An 18545-nucleotide genomic window follows, 5' to 3' on the forward strand; every position below is an offset into this window, starting at 1 on the left:
CTGAGTCATTGTAATGTGATTGATCATGTAATTCCTCTGTTCTGTCTCTCCTGTCTATTGGGTGGGGTGAGGTCCAATGAAACAGCAGAATCATAGAGTTCCTGCAACTCCTATGAGTTCATTTACGTTCTATGCTTAATAAAACGTTGACACCTTTTCTACCAACCCAGGGCTCCATCTAATATTTAAAGAAGTATGCTCATTAACATTTCCTGCAGTTTAACAGCCCTGTCCTGGTCTGGTTAGGTTAAATAGGAAGCAACGGGTTAAAGCAGAGGTGCAGGAGTTGGCCATTCAGCCCATCGAGCCTCCTCCCCCATTCAACACGAATCATTAAACTGGAATAGTTGTCTCTGAAAATTAAACCAGGCAGATGTGATCTTTAACTCAAGAAGTCAACGCCAGGCTTCCGTCCTCGTTTTCTTCGCTATTGTAATCCAGAGGGAGGATGCTGTTTTAATTATAAAAAATGCATTACGCAAACTATTCACAAAGAAACAACAGCGCCACCAGCGTTTTGAACTGTTCAGGAAATAACCAGAGATGACGCTTAAGACTCCTGCTGCGCAAACAAAATGCATCTTAACAACCATTTAACAGTGAATTCGGAGACATTCCAGTGGTAAAATTTAGTGGAATATCGCTGGGATTGCTGGGGTCATAATGTTAGAGCTTACGATGGTCAAAGCTGGACAAGACTGGGTAAAAATAAAATCGAAGCAACTTTTTCCAACTAAGTTGAAATGAAAGTGTTCCTAATGTGGATGTTTGTTTCATTCAGTGTTATGGGAGAATGGTGATCTTAAAGCATGTGGCTTCAAAGCGGTTTATTTTAGGTGAGGGGCTGTGGGGACTACAGGATAACACCACACCGAAAAAAATAGTTTGTCATTACTTATTTTTGCCCAGAGGTGTGGCATTAAAGACTTCTTTTTCCTCGTATCTTCCAACACCTTTACAATGTTTATAATACTGTCCCGAGTCACTGATAATCACTGACTTGTATCTCATCATTTCGAGCTGTTTATTAGTACGTCGCGATTTGATTTCCAGCGGATCGAAAATGAATGAAACGGCAACAACTAAACAATTGGACTTGTGGTCATTTTTCTTTTGCTTTAAGAAGCAGTAATTTTCAAATTACTTGTGATATTTTTGTGATGGCGTTGGTGAACAGCGGAAATTTTTTTAAAAAACAATGAACAATTGCCAGAAAGTCCATTTAAACTGCTTTGCAAATCCGTCTGGGGTTGTAACGGTTTGCTTAAGACAGTTTCGAAATGTCTCTTTGGAAAGTTATCAACTATTCGCCCTTCATACTCAGCCTTACGTACAGCACTGGCTGGATTCACAAGTTCAGATTTCAAATGGATACAGGGAGATTCTGCAAAAGTGGAAAGGCTGCCCTTTGAAAGAGTTCAGTGACCTGAGCAAGACTTTCAACTCAGCCCTCGGTACATCTCCCAGCACCTGATGTCAAAGGGTGAAACATTATTTGGCAGTAAGAGGGCAGATTAGTGAAGAAGGTTTACAGGCGCGGGGGATCCCGGGCGGTGACATTTCTCTAAATGCTTTCAAACTTATTGAAAGGTGGGCGAGCTGCTGGCGTTGAGAGAGGGCGGTGATCGCTTCCATCGCTAGGGTGTGGGACAATTGGCACCGGGACAAGTGAGCACTGAGATCATTTACATCACAGTCCCAACCCTTTGCGAACTTCCTCCCGTGGATACCAGTGTATTTAAATCTGAGCTGCTCGCACTGTTTTAGCAACAGAGACGGGACAGTGCACTTGCTTGAGCTGACTCTCATTACCAAGCCGGACTAGCTTTAACTGGGGAAGGTATCTAACAGAGAATGTTGTCCCGGTGGATGTTTCTGGTCTCTCTTGTGGCCCTGGTGCAGTCAGTGAGAAGCAGTCCCCAGGAGACGGCGCCTGCAGTCTGTGTGGCTACCGTCTGCTATAGCCTGCAGCTGCACAGCAGGAAGTTTAACATGGCCAGGACCGTCTGTAAGACCAAAGGAGGGGACGCGATGACCGTGCGCTCCACGGTGGCGGCCGATGCCATCTCGGTGCTGCTGCGGGCGGAGGGCGTGCCCCGGGGCGGCCGCTTCTGGATCGGCCTGCAGCTGCACCAGAAGACGTGCCCCCAGAACGGCACCCACTTGCGGGGCTACCGCTGGGTGCAGGGAGACGCCGAGAGCGACTACAGCGACTGGCAGGCGGTGACCCCAGCCTGCGGACCCCGGTGTGTGACCGTGTCCGGCAGCGGCGGCTGGACGGACGGCCGCTGCAATGAGAAGGCGGACGGGGTTCTGTGTGAGTACCGCTACCCGGGCAGCTGCAGCCCCCTGGCACTCACCAATGGCTCGGTCATCTACATCACCCCGTTCGGCACTAACAGCAGCGAGCTCTCCGTGCTGCCCACCAGGACCGTGGCGGTCACTGAGCCCTGGGCGCTGCGCTTCCAGTGCGCGGCCGAAGAGGACGGCAGCTGGGCTTGGCACCCGCAGCAGCCAGCCCCCTGGCACTGCCAGGTGGAGAACGGCGGCTGCCAGTACTCCTGCCAGTCCCCCGGGGGCCCCCGGTGCAGCTGCCCCCCGGGCCACAAGCTCAACCCGAACGGGCACAGCTGCGACCCAGTGGATCCGTGCCTGGAGGCGCATTGCCAGCACCATTGCCTGGTACAGGACGGCTCCCCATTCTGCATGTGCCAGGACGGATACCAGCTGCAAGCCGATGCCAAAGGGTGCGACGATGTGGATGAGTGCCTGCAGAATCCCTGTGACCAGATCTGCATTAACACCCCGGGCAGCTTCAGCTGCCGGTGCCGATCCGGTTACCACCTGGGTGAGGACAATAAGTGCGAGGATATTAATGAGTGTGTTGGCCCCTTCAAAATGTGTGCACACAAGTGTGCCAACACTGCTGGCAGCTTTCACTGCAAGTGCTACTCCGGATACCAGGTCGATGCCAGTGATTTCACAAGGTGTATCTTTCACTGCAAGACCAACACTGGACGGTGCGATCCCCGTTGTAGTGGAGATGAGTGTGAATGCCCCGAGGGTTATATCTTCGATGACGAGCTTCGCCAATGCTTCGATATTGACGAGTGCAACTCCGGACTCTGTGACCAGGACTGCACCAACAGCTTCGGCAGCTTCAAGTGTGACTGTCAGGAGGGCTACCAGCTCCAGGCGGACGGCACCAGCTGCGACAGAGAAGGATCCGGCAGCTCCGAGACATTCAACCTCCTTCCGACCACACTCAGACCCACATCGGGCCCCCCTCACCCCGCCAGAGCCGGACTCTCGCTCGGGGTCGTCCTCGGCATCATCTTCGCCATCGCCATGCTGACTCTCATATTTGCCGGCCTGGGGCATCACCTGCTCGCCAAACGGGGCAAGTGGCAGACCAGCACCGCCTATAAACCGGCCAATTTGGAGCAGGATGTTAACCTGAGTCAGGTCACTTCTACAGAGGAACACAAACAGCAGGCTCAATACGCTGAGAAATGTAACGTGGGCACCTGAATCCGACTGCACAACACTTGGCATGACTGTTCAAAGTTTAGATAGGAAAACAAAACCGTGATATGAAGGTATTGGGGGAAGAAAATAAACAACAAACTATGATTGGAAGTTACAATAAACAACGTCCAGCTGTCGGCCCTGTGAACATTTCTGTATTTCCCATCTCTGAACCCGAACGGGTTCCCACTACATTCATCTGGGGCTATTTTAAGGCAGAGGTCAACCTGTCCCACAAGGTTCGTGCTTGAATTTCAGCCATCTGCAGTTGGCCCAATTTGTATAAGTCTGCTGCACCCAATTGCATTTGGATATACAGTATTTCCTCACTGGGCGCCCTTGCCACGCATGTTAAGGGCAGCCTCGACAAACTGAGTCAAGAACGGAGGATCCATTCGACTGAGTATAAATGTGTTAATTTGGAGCGGGTAACGGAGATAGTAATGCAGGCTTGGAAACAATAATGGTAAATGATGTATTGCTCAATGCTGGTCATTTTTAAGAACTCCCTGCACATGTTAGACCAACCTGCTGAAGTTAAAGGAAGTGTGCGGCCACCATACAACTGGCAATCCCAAAGATTAGGATGGCTGGGTAAAGTAAAGCTAAGCGAGGCAATGTTTACTAAGGAAGGATTTTAAAAATAATACAGCCGAATCACAATAGGAATGGATGAGTGAAAGGCTGGATCTTGGATCTTGTTTAATCTAATGGTTCTCAAACTGGGATCTATAGAGTGCTGGGCTCCACAGAGACCTCCCAGGGGGTCTGCAATGCAGTGCCAGCCAGCAGATGGGCAATATGGGCAACTGCCCAGGGTGCCATTGTCAGAGTAAGTTAGTGAGCGGCAGCTGGAGGCTCTGCTTCCCACCCCCCCCCCCCCCCGCCCCACCGACCACCAGCCCCCTGCTCCTGCCCTCCCACTGCTCCTCTAATGCATTTTCTGTGCTCCTGCACTCTGCCTGCTCCTGCTCTCTCCATGTGCTCCTTTCTCCATCCTCCTGCTCTCTCCATGTGCGCCGCTCTCCATCCTCCTGCTCTCTCCGTGCTCCTCCTCTCTCTGTGCTTCTGCTCTCTACCTGCTCCTACTCTCTACCTGCTCCTGCTCACTCCATGCTCCTGCTGTCTGCCTGCTCCTGCTCGCTACCTGCTCCAGCTCTCTTCATGTGCTCCAACTCTCTCCATGCTCCTGCTCTCCATGTGCCCATCCTCTCTCCATGCTCCTGCTCTCTCCATGTGTTCCTGCTCTCTCCATGTGTTCCTGCTCTCTTCATGTGCTCCTGCTCTCTCTGTGCTCCTGCTCTCTCCATGTGTTCCTGCTCTCTTCATGTGTTCCTGCTCTCTTCATGTGCTCCTGCTCTCTCTGTGCTCCTGCTCTCTCCATGTGTTCCTGCTCTCTCTGTGTTCCCTCCATGTGCTTCTGCTCTCTACCTGCTCCTGCTCTCCTCATGCTTCTGCTGTTGCCTTGGTGTGCACCCCCATTGCTCCTGCTCTCTCCATGCTCCCCTAGTAATTTCGCTGTGCTCTCCCTGGGCTCCTGCTCTCCCTGGGCTCCTGCTTTCTCTATGCTGCTGCCAAGGATAGACAGAGTTGGCAGTGAGAAGCAGACACACCTACTTACTGATATTTGTAAGTAAATCCCTGTTTCCTTAAAAAGGTTATTAAGACACATTTTACATGCAGCACTTTCATATTACATTTGAAGAGGGATCCATCAACCAAAAAGTTTGAGAACCACTAGTTTAATTGAGGTACTTTCCAACCTTGTCCATTATAGATTAGATTTCTGCACTTGACACCCAAATGGTGAGAAATTATTTTGTCCGTCCAAAACTATATTAGATCACTACTCGGACACTAGTTCATACTTAGCATTAGATTGAAGAATAATTTGTACTGCTGGATGTTTTCCAGTGAATGTTCATGCATTTTGGGGAGTGGAATGTGAGGACAAGATCCTGTACATTTATATTTATTATGTTTGTTTAAATATCTGTATAATCATTTTTAAAATCTTTTTCACATTTATATTAATTGTAAAAAACCTGAAGATGACTTCGTTCATTTGAACTGAATTATATTGCATACTTTTTTAAAATAAAGATGTTTGGAATCATTTCTGAAAACAAAATCCTTCTGACTTGTCAATTGCAAAAACTGAATTTGACAACAATTCCCGATCTGCAGAAAAATTGCCAAATGTTAAGCTATTTGAAATTCTCCCATACTGCAGGCCTGGATTAAATTGTATATTGATATCCATTTTAATAGACAAAACCAGTTACCTCATGTGAGCTCATGCCACAGAAAAGCTGAAAAATAAGAATGATTGAAAAATCAAAACCCTACAAAATGAAGATTTAGTGAGAGCAATGCCAAAGTGAAATTTTGGAGAAATTCTTGAGGAGGACCCAATGAAAAATTGACACAAAACTTCTGTTATTACAAATGAGGCTAAAGAAAGAACTATGTTGACTTAGTGCCCTTCAGGATCTCAGAATGTTCCAAAGCACATTACAGCTAGTGCAGTCCTTTAAAGGTCTCGTTACTGTTGTAATGCAGGATACACAACAGACAATTTGCACAACGCAAGGTCTCATAAACAGCAATGACATAATGACCAGATAATCTGGTTTTTAGTGATGTTGATTGAGGGATAAATGTTTGGCCAGGACACTGGAAGAACCCTCTGGACTTCTTCAAAATATTGCCACCAAAGTGGTTGATCTTTTACAACCACCTGAGAGGCGAGACAGAGACTTAGTTTAACATCTTATCTGGAAGATGGCATTTGCAACAGTGCAGCATTCTCTCCCTGCTGCAGCCGCCTATTTATGCCCTCATGTCGCATGGATTGGGCCTGGGACACACAATCTTCTGACCCAAAGGTGAGAATACTATCACTGTGTCACGGCTGACAGTAAGGCTTGCTTGTATTCTACAATTAAATAAGGTGGGGTTGAGTTTGCTGGTCTCAGCCAGCGCAGTTGTGGGGTACTTCAGTTGGCTTCAGTGTCCCCAGTGAAGAAAAATATCAACCAGGATTCCTGCTCCTGATATCCACCTATGCTGGAAGGTGCACATATGTGGATACACAGTGAGAATAGGCTCAAGCTTGGATGTTGTAATATTCATTGCTTAGGCTTACCGAAAGATGAGGGCCTACACTCTCTGGAGGTCAGAAAACTGAGAGGTTATCTCATTGAAACATAAACAATTCTGAGGGGGTTTGGCAGGATCGATGCTGAGATGCTGTTTCCCCTGGCTGGAAAGCCTAGAACTAGGGGGCACAGTGTCAATATAAGGGATCAGCCATTCAGGACTCAGAGGGTTGTGAATCTTTGGAATTCTCGACAACCTGACGGCTGTGGACGCTCAGTCGTTGAGTATATTCAAGGCTGAGATTGATGGATCAAGGGCTATGAGGATCGGGTGGGAAAGTGGAATTGAGGTCAAAGATCAGCCATGATCCTACTGAATGGCAGGATCAGGCTTAAAAGGATATATGGCCTACTCCTGCTTCTATTTGTTATTTTCTTATGTTCATCAGACAATGTGCAAGATGGTTGCTGACAAACATGGAACTATACAAATCAGTAGGGGTGAATTCCCATGACATCCCAGACTCCTCCCCTTCTATGTCCACTTCACATCCATATGAAATGCCCACCACAGCATTGCACTCCGCCACACCCCCCACCTCCCCAGTTTACCATGACAATACACAGTTGAAACATGAAAGGTTTTTCAAGTTTTAGTGAATTAAACAAATTAGTGCCCATGCATGAACATTGCACTTGTGTACTCTCAGACATAGAGTACTCTAACACGTGTCAATGTGCAGTGATACTGGGGACAGGATTTGACTGTGGAGAGTGAGGTGTTGGAGGCAAGGGCAGTCATTTAGGCCTAGATATTAACCTGGGTGGATTACATAAGTGGGACGCGTGGAGTTTCGGATGGGAAAGCCATAAGTCCAAATTTCCCTGTACGCCCTGGAGTTACAAAAGATGTGCGCTTTCTGAACTCGGCAGGCATCCTGCCAGGAAGTCAGCCTGATTGACAAGCTTGGCTTTCAGTCGGGTGGGGAGGACTCCAGGGCAGGCCATGGGACCAGCTCGGTGTGAACCACGACGCTGAAGAGGGAATGGGATATCTGATTCCAGCGTGTGTCCAATCCTGGAGAAGGCCAATCCTAGACCTCAGGTGTCATTGTATGGGGGAGAGGTGGAGCTTAGGGGCCTGAGGAGAAGCACTCCTGTTCTTCCCAACCCACAAGCAGTACTGTAAAGCTTTTCCCATAAACTGTCATTGCCTCACCTCCCCTTGCCCACCACATGTCCCGTCTCCATTAAAGCCCAGAAGTGGGCGGGTTGGAGTCAGGTTTGAGATTTTAAGAATTTTAATCTCTATCCCGACCACAGCCCACCACATTTGGCTGTTAAAATTCAGCCCTAGTTAATATTTTGGCTCGTGGGTTTCAATGGGCTGAATTTTCAGGCCATTGGAGGCGGGCTGGGAGGCAGGATGAGTCGGAATATCAGGAGGCCAGGTGTCGGGACGGAAACCTGACATCGTCACGTCAGAACTGGATATTCCGAAGGGTGGCCAGCATGGCGGGAGATCCTTGTTGCTTGCATGCAGTGGGCAGGTAATTAAGCCTGTTAAAAAAGGCAATTAACTTGAATTTTCCCAAAGTTTTCTGATTTTTCTCAAAGTTCATGGAACCACAGGGCTTCAGAACCTCGACAGGAATAAGGAGACAGTGAGCGAGTGGGAGGTCAGTTCTGGCTCCAAATGGCCGCCCATCGTGAGTCCTAGCATGCCGCGGCAGGGAGGGTGGAACAGTGCCGGGATTGGCATAGGTAATCGGGAGAAGGGGAAAAGGTGCCAGAGCTGGGGGGCATTTTGTCAGACTGGCCTATCGAAGCTGGCAATTGTGTGGCTAAAGCAGGGTTGGAAAGAGGCCCTGAGACTGAGTGAATCTACACGCAATGGGTCTCATTCGCTTGGGTTTCCATTGCAGGAGGAGCAGCAGAGAGGAAGAGAACTGCAGCCACAGGCAGCAGGGCAGCAGAGACCTGAGGGGCAGCAGGAGAGCCAGCCTTGGAGAGGAGATGGAGGAGAAGAGCGCGAAGGGGCAGGCAACCAGCCTCCTGTGCGAAGAAGAGGCCACCCGCCACAGAGGGTCTACAGACTGAGGCTCAGCTACCTTCAGATGTCGAAACAGCAACAAAGACTGCACCTCTCCAGCGAGGCTGTCACAGAGCTGTTTACCGTAATGGAGGATGGGCTGAACTCCAAGGCAAGTGGTGGGCACCCAATGCCAGTGGCGCTGAAAGTCACTGTGGCACTGAATTTCTATGCCTTAGGATCACTCCAGGGATCCACTGTATGGGATCTCCCAGTCTGTGGCTCGTTGATGCATCAAGATGGCCACCAAAGCCATTTTCAAGAGGGCCAGCCAATAGGTACGATTTCTTACCGATCCAGACAGTAAGGCTTAGACGGCTATTGGATGCGGGGCCATCACTGGATTCCCCCAGGTACAGGGTGTCATTGACTGTACACATGTGGCCATCAAGGCTCCTAAACACCAGCCAGCAGCCTTCATCAACAGGAAGGGGGCAGCAGTGCAACTGGTCTGTGACCACCGCAAGCGCTTCCCGCAGGGGTATGCACAGTTCCCAGGAAGCAGCCACAACCTCAACATATCAAGGCAGTCCCAGGTGCCAGATCTTTTCAGGCCCCCTAGGATTGATACTGGGTAACAAAGGCTACCCATTGAAGACAGGGCTACTGATGCCTGTGAGGAGCCCAAGCACTGATGCAGAGGAGAGGTACAACACCTGCCATGGCAAGCGACCATCCAGCAGGCCATAAGGCTTCTGAAGATGTGGTTCAGATGCCTTGAAAGGTCTGGTGAAGTCCTTCAATATCCTCTAGCAAGGGTCTCGTATATTATTGTAGTTTGCTGTGCCCTGCACAACCTGGTGCTACAGAGGGGAGAGCATTTGAACAATGAGGATATCGTTCAGCACGATGCCTCCTCCGACAATAAGGAGACGGAAGAAGATGATGATCAGATACAGGATTCTGGAGAGCCTCAGGGATCACAGGCAAGGTGCCATGAGAGACATGCAAGGGAAGCTTGTGACGCGTTAATACAGGCACAGTTCACATGATCCTTAGTGACAGATCCATGTAATTCAATAAAGCTTCAGCACTCTGCAGCCCTGTTGCTGCCTGATTCATTTACCTGCACCCAGTAAGACATTACACTGCGGCATGGGGAATGCCTGGATGCCATCAAACCCTTAAATGCAGCCAGGGTTCTCCTTAAGTCTCAAAAGCCCACTAGAACTGCAAGGAGTCCTCAATCCTTGCCACATCAGACATTTAATGGCAGAACAAAACATTGCAAGGATGTATGCTTCCAATAAAAGAAACTATTGGACCTCGAATGCAGCTAGATGCTCTTCTTAAATCTTTTCTGTGTGCTCCTACATGGTGCTCCTCCTGTGCTGTCAGCTGAAGTGCAGGCAGACTGCTGACCTCGCTGCCCGTGGCTTGGGATGATGTTGGTTAACGTCCTATGGCTGTCTGAGGCTTGGAGGGCCCCGATATATCGTGTTATCGTGGCTGAGTGAGGCGCTGCAGTCACTGACAGAGGGGCCGATAGGCCGTGGGGCCTGAGAGGACCCCTAAGGTGCATCAGGCAGCTGCTCCTCTGCCCTTTCAAGGCACACATGTACCTCCCTGCTCACCTGAGGTGAGGACCTGGCATCTCAATGAGTCCAGGCACCTCCCCCACCTCTCGCCCAGTCATTGCTGCACAAAGCTCATGGATATGACGATGGCATGCAGATCTGTGCATTTCTCCAGCATCCACAGTGTGATTTGCTGAATGGAGGGTCTCCTGACAACACAGCCAAGTGCCAATGTCATCACTGAGGTCTGAACTGCGCACATGCACAAAACACTTTCATCCTGCCAGTATGATGCCGCACATGCTCAGTCTACGTCAGCACCCGAGCTTGCCAGGACAAATTCACATATGTGTGCAAATGCATCATCACGCGGCCATAGTGGGGAGAGGGGAAAGGATGGGAGTGGGGAAAGGCTGGGACTAGGGTGTCGGGAGCAGAGGGGATCTCTCCCTGCCCATCTGCTCTTAAATGTGACACACAAAAGTAAATTCACTGTCTGATCCTCCTGCGATCATTGCATTCACCTCCCCTTTTCCGGCTCCTTCCCCCGGTATCGCTCCCACCCTCCGAGCAGCGATTGTGGGAGTGAGTGGGGAAGAGAAGCAGGGACCGTGGAGGGAGCGGGGAACTGTCTGGGGGGGTTATGGAGGTGCGATGCAATCATGGCCATTGAGGAGGTTTAACTTCAATTTGCTTTTTTTGCTTTAAATTGAGCAGCGCCATCTTTATTACTGGCAGTTGCCAGAGACGTCGCAGGCAGTGACATTTCAGTGGAAGAGGCTGTATTTGCACATGTGCCAGTACTACATCACATAGTGATTGCGTTGTCAGCAAATGCAGCCTATGCTGAATGTAGCTTTCCATGAGGGTGGCCAATCTCTTGACGGAGGATGCCTAGCGCGGACATGCCAGAGACATGGCGGTACACATGGCCTGGATGGACTTCTCCATCGTCCATGTCAGGGTGCGCAAAGCCTCTGGAAGCTGCACCAGAGGTTCCCTCACCTCACTCTGCAGCTCCAGCATGTGCTGCCTTGCTAATGACTCCAGAGGCATGTCTGAGGCTCAGCATCACTGGGCCCTCCAACAGTCCTCCTAGTGTCAGCGGTGTCGGCTGTCACAGCCTCTGTCAGCTGCTCAGGCGCGTCGGTGCTGTGCTCACCAGGTTGTGATCCCAGATCTACTCTTAAATGGATGCCCATCAATGTGAGAGTGTCTGTGCTGGTGGAAGGTGGGGGGAATGATGTGAGGCTCCCTCCTCCTCCTCAGAGGTGGACTGCCATCCCCTGGTTTCTGGAGCTGTCTACTCTTGCCTTTGACCTGCACGAGATAGAAGATTAATTAGAGGATGCTGAGCATTCCATCACTCCCTTCAGTCCACTCCTAGTGTGGAGCCCCATGTAACCTTTGGTGGACACATGAGCACAATGCCTTGTGTTTGCCAGAGGCTCTCTTGTACCCTTTCATCAGGCCACTTGCTCTGTCATGTCTCCACTCATATCTTACCATCGGCAATGGAGCAGCTCCCCTCCCCTCAACCCCCATGCTGTCCTCCAAGTTCCAGTCCCTCCTCCTCCATGGTGGTCAGGACCAGGCATCACCGCTGGTCTTCACCCTTTTCCATACATTGTGGGCAGTCTTCTCCTGCAAGCGCATAGATGACCATTGTTAGTTGCCTGATAAAAGGACACTCAAATAAAAGCAAAATACTGCAGATGCTGCAAATCTGAAATAAAAACAGAAAGTGCTGGAAATACTCAGCAGGTCAGGCAGCATCTGTGGGGAGAGAAAAACAGTTAATGTTTCAGGTCAATGATCTTTCAAAGGTCATAGACCTGAAACATTAACTCTCCTTGTCTCTCCACTGATGCTGTCAGACTGGTTGAGTATTTCCAGCACTTTCTGTTTTTATTAAGGAGATGCTCAACACCTATACTGGTGGCCATCTGATTATCAATGCTGTGGTTACAGGAATGCCTCCTGCATGCAGCCAACCCGAAGCAGCAGTGCAGAAGTTAACTGTGACAGGCCAGGGCCATTCACTGAGATGCTGCCTTACCTGCGACAGGCAATGATACTACCTGACCCCATTGCCAGGGTCTGGGTTGGCATTCCTTTTCTCGATAGCTTACCCTTACACATTGCCACACGAATGCCCATAAGGAGAGCAAAGAGTGGTGCACCTACCTTGGCGGATTGCACAGGGTCTTTCATCTGTTGGCAGCACTGCAGTCAAGTTCGAGGGATGACCCCATGGCTGCTAACCTCCTGTGTGATCTCCATCCAGGCTTGGTCTGGCAGGCAGGTCTCCTCCTCTTGTCCCAGGGGAAGTGGACCTCTCGCCTTATCCAAGCAGCCTAGAGGATAACCTGCAGGGAGGTATCGCTAAGCGGTAGGGCCACCTAGGATCTTGACTCTGCCATTCTTCAGTAGGCCTACCTTTGCTGCTCTTCCTCTCAGGCTTCTTAGTGGCTACAGCTATTTAAAGGAGTGATGGCAGCCCTTTAAATATGATGCCAGCACTCCCAGCAGCACGACCTCACACCGCCACCGGCGGCTCACTGGATATCTCCTCCACTTGCCGGTAGTTAATTAGCGGACTGCCGCAGAATAGCGCACCCCAGCCTAACGCACCCCACCCCCTGCTATCCACCCCCCAACCTGGCCAAATGGCAGTGCGTCCAGCTTCTGGTCCTGGTGGTGGCACCTGAAAAATTCAGCCCAATGAGTCCCATATGCCTGTCCAGACATATCTGAATCTTGGACTGTCTTCAAGAATTAGGTATCAGCAAACTCCATTGTTGGGTGCACAGCATCATTTTCAGAAAAGATTCACGAGAATGGTTCCAGGGATGAGGAACTTCAGTTATGAAGATAGATTGGTGAAGTTGGGACTGTTTTCCTCAGGGAAGAGAAGGCTGAGTGGTGATTTCATAGAGGTATTAAGACCATGAGAGGTCTGGATAGAGTAGATAAGGAGAAACTGTTCCCACTGGCGAAAGTATTGAGAACGAGAGGGCACAGATTTAAAGTAATTGGCAAGAGAAGCAAAAGCGACATGAGGAAAAACTTCTTCAGGCAGCGAGTGGTTGAAGTCTGGTATACACTGCCTGAGAGTGTGTTGGAGGCAAATTCAATCAAGGCTTTCAAAAGGGAATTAGACAGTTCTCTAAAGAGGAAAAATAAGCAGGGTTACAGAGAGAAGGCAGGGAAATGGCACTAGGTGAATTGCTCATTCGGAGAGCCGGTGCAGACATGATGGGCCGAATGGCCTCATTCTGTGCTGTAATAATTCTGTGATTCTGTCATTTCCTTATGGAAAAAGAAACTAAACTAGATTACAAATTCAATGCCTCTTTGCAATACTAAGTATAAAGAATGTTTAACAGGGAAGATGTTTCACTTTAATTTATATCAACATGCAACAAGTTCTGCTTGATCTCAATTTGACAATGTCGCAAAATGAGTAGTTGAGCAACAGAAATTGCTTTGATCTCCTGTACCCAGTCATTAAATAAAAGTGGGATAGCTTCCCAAAGTACATATAAGAACCAATCTAAATTTGGGTGGTGAAAAAAGAATGGATGGGGATTCATATTGCTTTGTGTAACATTCTACTCTGGCAAATTATAGCTTACCCTTATTGAAGATGAATTAAAATATAAAAATAGGTCAAAAATTTATATTGAAGTTATTTTGAAATCTTATCCATATATAAAATATGCTGAAACCAGTATTGAAATATGATTTGTTTCTTCATTTATTACTTACTGTTACAACCAGGTGAGAAAGGGGTCTAGGGGTTCCCTGTCAGCCTTTGCCTGGTTTGACCATAACAGGGTTTAATTTTTAAAACACCGTGTTTTTAGCTCCCCCTCAGTGAATCCTTGTTCACTGCTCTCCAATTGTAAGGTAAAGAAATCAACCAAACAGGTTTTCTTAGATTTAAACAAAAAAGGTGTAAGTTTATTAACCTTAAAGCTCTAATTTAGTTAAACCTACCACTGAATACACAATGCCACCACGCTAGCATGCATATGTGATAAACACACACGCAGATAGAGACAGAAAAGGAGCAAGAATAAAGGGGAAAAGCTTTAAGCAATAGCTGGAGGTCATTTACTGCCCTTTGAGTTCAACGTAGAGTCTTTGTTTGCAGTTAAATCTTGCCGTTTCACTGGGGCCCAGTGCATGTTTTCAAACTTGCTTCAATGTAGGAGTCTCCTCTGTTGAGGTTGAAGTGACTTCAGTGAATCTGGAAATTCATGAGAGAGAGAGAGAGAGAGAGCCAGGGGGAGAGACCTTCCTTCTCTTTTGCCTTCAAAGCAGTCTCTGTCTTCAAACTCTACTGTGAGCACAATTCAAACCTTCAAGTTGGCCAGCAGGTTAGTCATGTGACTAAGTTTTTCAACTAACTCTCCTGCGATTTTGTGGATTCCTTTCATCTTAGCAGACACTCGCAGTGGGGGGGCGGGGGAAATCGAATGCTGGCTTGTTCCACCTTCAATGTCTGGTAATCAAAATCCATTTGGGTTAATTGGATCGGGGAGCAGTTCTATTGTCTTTTCCTAGGCAACTGTCTCTTAGAATGCAAATTTTACCAGCTCCTGCTGATCTCTTTACAAAATTCATCTCTTCAGTCCAGCAACAGTTTAAAATTAATGTTTCATATGATGAAATTAATGTGCATCATTCGTGGCAGATGTGGTCTTCATGACACTTACTTTTATAGTTATTAGTCAGTCAGCCCTTCTTGCAGAGACATTGGACTGAATTTTCCTGGCCCTGTGATGGAGGGCTTGGAGGCAGGGGACTGGGAAAATAGAGGGGAGTCACATCGAGATGGCTCCCTGACACATTCCTGCTGCCAGGGCTGTTTCCCATGGACGGGCAGGGACCTGGATTGACAGCCAGCACCACAGAGTTGGGCAGCCAATTAAGCTGATTATGGGCGCAATTAGGTCTGATTTTGCAGACGGGCTGGCGTTTTCCCGCTGGCAGAGTGGTCCCTGCTCAATGGAGGTGGTCTCCCTGTGGCAGGCTGGCAGTCATTGGAGCCAAAGATTCCATGCCCCAGAGAGAGGCTTAATGGATTTGCCCCTAATCATTTTAACTTTCAATACACGCTTCTGAGGGTGCCTCCATGGTGAGGTGCCCTCATGCTCCTCGACCATTCCTGCTCTGTACAGCTGCCAGCCCTTTGATTGGTCATCAGCATTGAGAGTCTGTCGCTGCCCTTAATAGGATAGTGAGCATGGAGCAGCCAACTAGGAGCCACCTCTTGAGGAATGCGCCATTAGGAATGCTGCCGCTAATTGCGGGCTCAGGACCCCCTTTTAGTCCCAGTGTTGGGGTCCTGAAGCCAGTGTGAAAATCCAGCCCAACATTCACTCTGCTGACTGTAACATACATTCTGGATCTCTTCCACATTATATGCTTTGTATAATGAGGGAAACTATTACACGATGTACAGTTCACAGTGAGAAGCAAAGCAACAATTTAATCAAGATAGGACAATGAGACCATAAACGATGAAGGGAAAATCCCTTTGCTCACAATTGATGGTAAAATGGTTAAACAAAACTTTAGAAAATGCATTTACGAGTTTGCTAAAATAAAGAACAGAGCAAATCATCTCCAAAATATCACCTGTGTCCCAAGATTAAAATGCATTATCCTCATGGATTCTTTTATATTGTTAACTCCTAATATTGCTTTCATGAACTATACTGGTAACTTTACATTTCAGATTTATTGTACTATTTTGCGAATCTTATAAATTTAGAATTATATTTGGGGGGTTGAAATTAGAAAAAAAATCAGTTAACAGGCAGCAATGCATTATGACACAATAACTTCAGATTAAAAGTGGATTTCATAAGGAATGTCATTTAAGGGGTGAAATTGGCTGACATCAGCAGCGTGAAACCAACCTGTAATGTACCGGCAACAATTTTTCACTGCGCTAGTTTTTATTTCCACTGACTTGGGAAATTTTGCCAAGATTTTTAATTTCAAACCAAGTAAAAATATCAGTGAGACTAGGAAATGAATCTCCAAAAATAGTTTGAACTATCGTTCTGTGAATGTCAGTGGAAGAAAGATCCGCTATGGTGAAAAATCGACTGTCGATTTTCTCTGTGCCTATTTCCCACTGCTGGTGTAGACCAATTTCATTCCCGTAGTGTTTCTGGTTATGTTATTAATCTTCTTCTCTCAACTCCCTGAAAAAAATTTCAACAAATGTTGGCTGGAATGTTATCCACCCCCCCCCCCCCACCATCACCCCGAGAGCGGGTTAGGAGTTGGGGTGGGGGGGCATAAAATCGAGTGAGAAGCGGGAGAGCCATTCCTGTCAACTATCGGTCTTTGATACTAATTTACAAGCAGCAAGGGAAATAGCAAATGTCACTTAAGGGCCTCCTCCTGCCGCCGCTGGTATATAAATCTAGAATTAAAAGCTAGTCTAATGGTAACCATGAAACCATTGTCGATTGTTGTAAAAACCCACCAGGTTCACTAATGTACTATAGGCATGGAAATCTGCTGTCCTTACCTGGTCTGACCTACATGTGACTCCAGAATCAATGCAACGTGATTGACTCTTAAATGCCCTCGAAATGGCCTAGCAAGCTACTCAGTTCAAGGGCAATTAGGGATGGGCAATAAATGCCGGCCTAGTCAGCAACGCTCACATCCCAAAAACGAATTTTAAAAAATTATCAGCAGTGAATGGACACTTCGGCACCTGAGGAGGCCACCCAATAATACCTGGCAGCCTCCTTGCGGGCTGATGGGTCACCTCTGATCAGACACCCTGGGCACCCCGCACCCCCCCACCCCCCCAGCAGCATGGGCCACTGCCCCTAAAACTAGCTTCCTGCGCTACATTGCAACCCCCACCTTCCTCTCCAGGGTCCAACCAATTGTCCCCAGTGAGGCCCAACCCCCACTCACCTTTTTAGGCTGGCGTCCATGTTGCTCCTCTCGCTGGGTGCAGTCCCAGCAGTGGCCACCACATGCAGTGGCACTGCTGGGACTGAGAAGCTGCTGGCCCTCTGATTAGCCAGCAGCTCTTGGAGGTGACACTGCCAGCCTTGGAGGGGCAAAAGTCCTGACTCAGGCCAATTAAGGGCCTGGGCCACATAAAATTACAGCGTGGCTTGCAGGCCCGGCGGAGGCAGGCTTGCCCTGACTTTTTTGCCGGTGGGCAGGACCACCGCCACAAGGTAAAATTCCAGCCTTTATTAATATTGCTCAACCTTCAATCCCAATTTTTAAAGATGCAAATTAACATCCAATCAATCGCTTTCTCTGGGAACTTGTCCCCCAGATCTACTATTCTGTAGAGATATGAAGGTCTTTTTCCAATCGCTAACATTTCTCAACAAGTTGGCATCCTTGCATCTGTCCTGATGATTGCAAGATGAAAGGCTTTGACAGTATGTCTCTTTTTTCAGTAATACTCAGGTTTTGTACTACTAAGCGACTATTTCTCAACTCTTGTGAATCTTGTATTTTGTCCTTTGCTCATCGTCCAAGATAAATAACTTGTTTGCTTCCATTGCACCTATTATCTTTTTATTACTTTGACGATCTGATTTACGTCCCTGCCCCTCAGTCTTCATTTCTACAGTGAAATAACTTTAGCCTCTGTCCTTTGTAACTTAGTGTCCAAGGGCCCAAAATCATCCTGATCACTTCACCCTAATTCATTGTATGTGAAGGTGCTTTGAGATGTTCTTGAGAAATATGATAGATGCTTTATAAATACAAGTATTGCTTTGGTCGTTTTCTGTTCTATTTATGGACACCAAAAGCCAATGTGTCCCATGTCATTAATAGTGATGATGTCATACTGGAGAAATAACAATAATGATACAAAATTTGTACAAGTTTACTGAGGAGTGCAGCTAACAATTATGGCTAAAACATTCAGAATTGGTGAATACTGTTATGATCCTGTAGTTTTTTGGGGGGAAATATGTGATTTGTCTTTAAGATAGCAAAGGATCAACACTGCTTTAAGAATAAGCAGGCCTCAGGAGTTACCGAGGAGGTGCATTCTTGTTGCCTTGGATACAGCCACTGGGACTGAGTATCAAGAGATACATTTGTTACAATTCAACTTTGAACAGGCTTATAGTGCAAACAGACCCATTCTAACAGGAAAAACAGAGAGTCAGCTGGTGTTAGCACCTGAAAGAAGAGCTCTCAGCCATTTAAACTGAAGGAAGAGAATTTATTCTGTTAATTTATTATTATCTCTCAAAATTCTAAAAAATGATCAAGCCAAAACAGAGACCT

The 18545-nt window shown here is 47.7% G+C and overlaps 1 protein-coding gene across 1 annotated transcript; it reads left to right on the top strand.

Moving 5' to 3' along the window:
• Positions 1 to 1392: 1392 nt before the first annotated feature.
• thbd (thrombomodulin) lies at positions 1393 to 3829 on the top strand. Its single transcript, XM_068044389.1, has one exon. The coding sequence runs from the start codon at positions 1855 to 1857 to the stop codon at positions 3529 to 3531; it is 1677 nt and encodes a 558-aa protein (XP_067900490.1). The 5' UTR covers positions 1393 to 1854; the 3' UTR covers positions 3532 to 3829.
• Positions 3830 to 18545: the final 14716 nt, after the last annotated feature.

This window comes from Heterodontus francisci, chromosome 13 (assembly GCF_036365525.1).
Source record: "Heterodontus francisci isolate sHetFra1 chromosome 13, sHetFra1.hap1, whole genome shotgun sequence".
NCBI lineage: Eukaryota > Metazoa > Chordata > Chondrichthyes > Heterodontiformes > Heterodontidae > Heterodontus > Heterodontus francisci.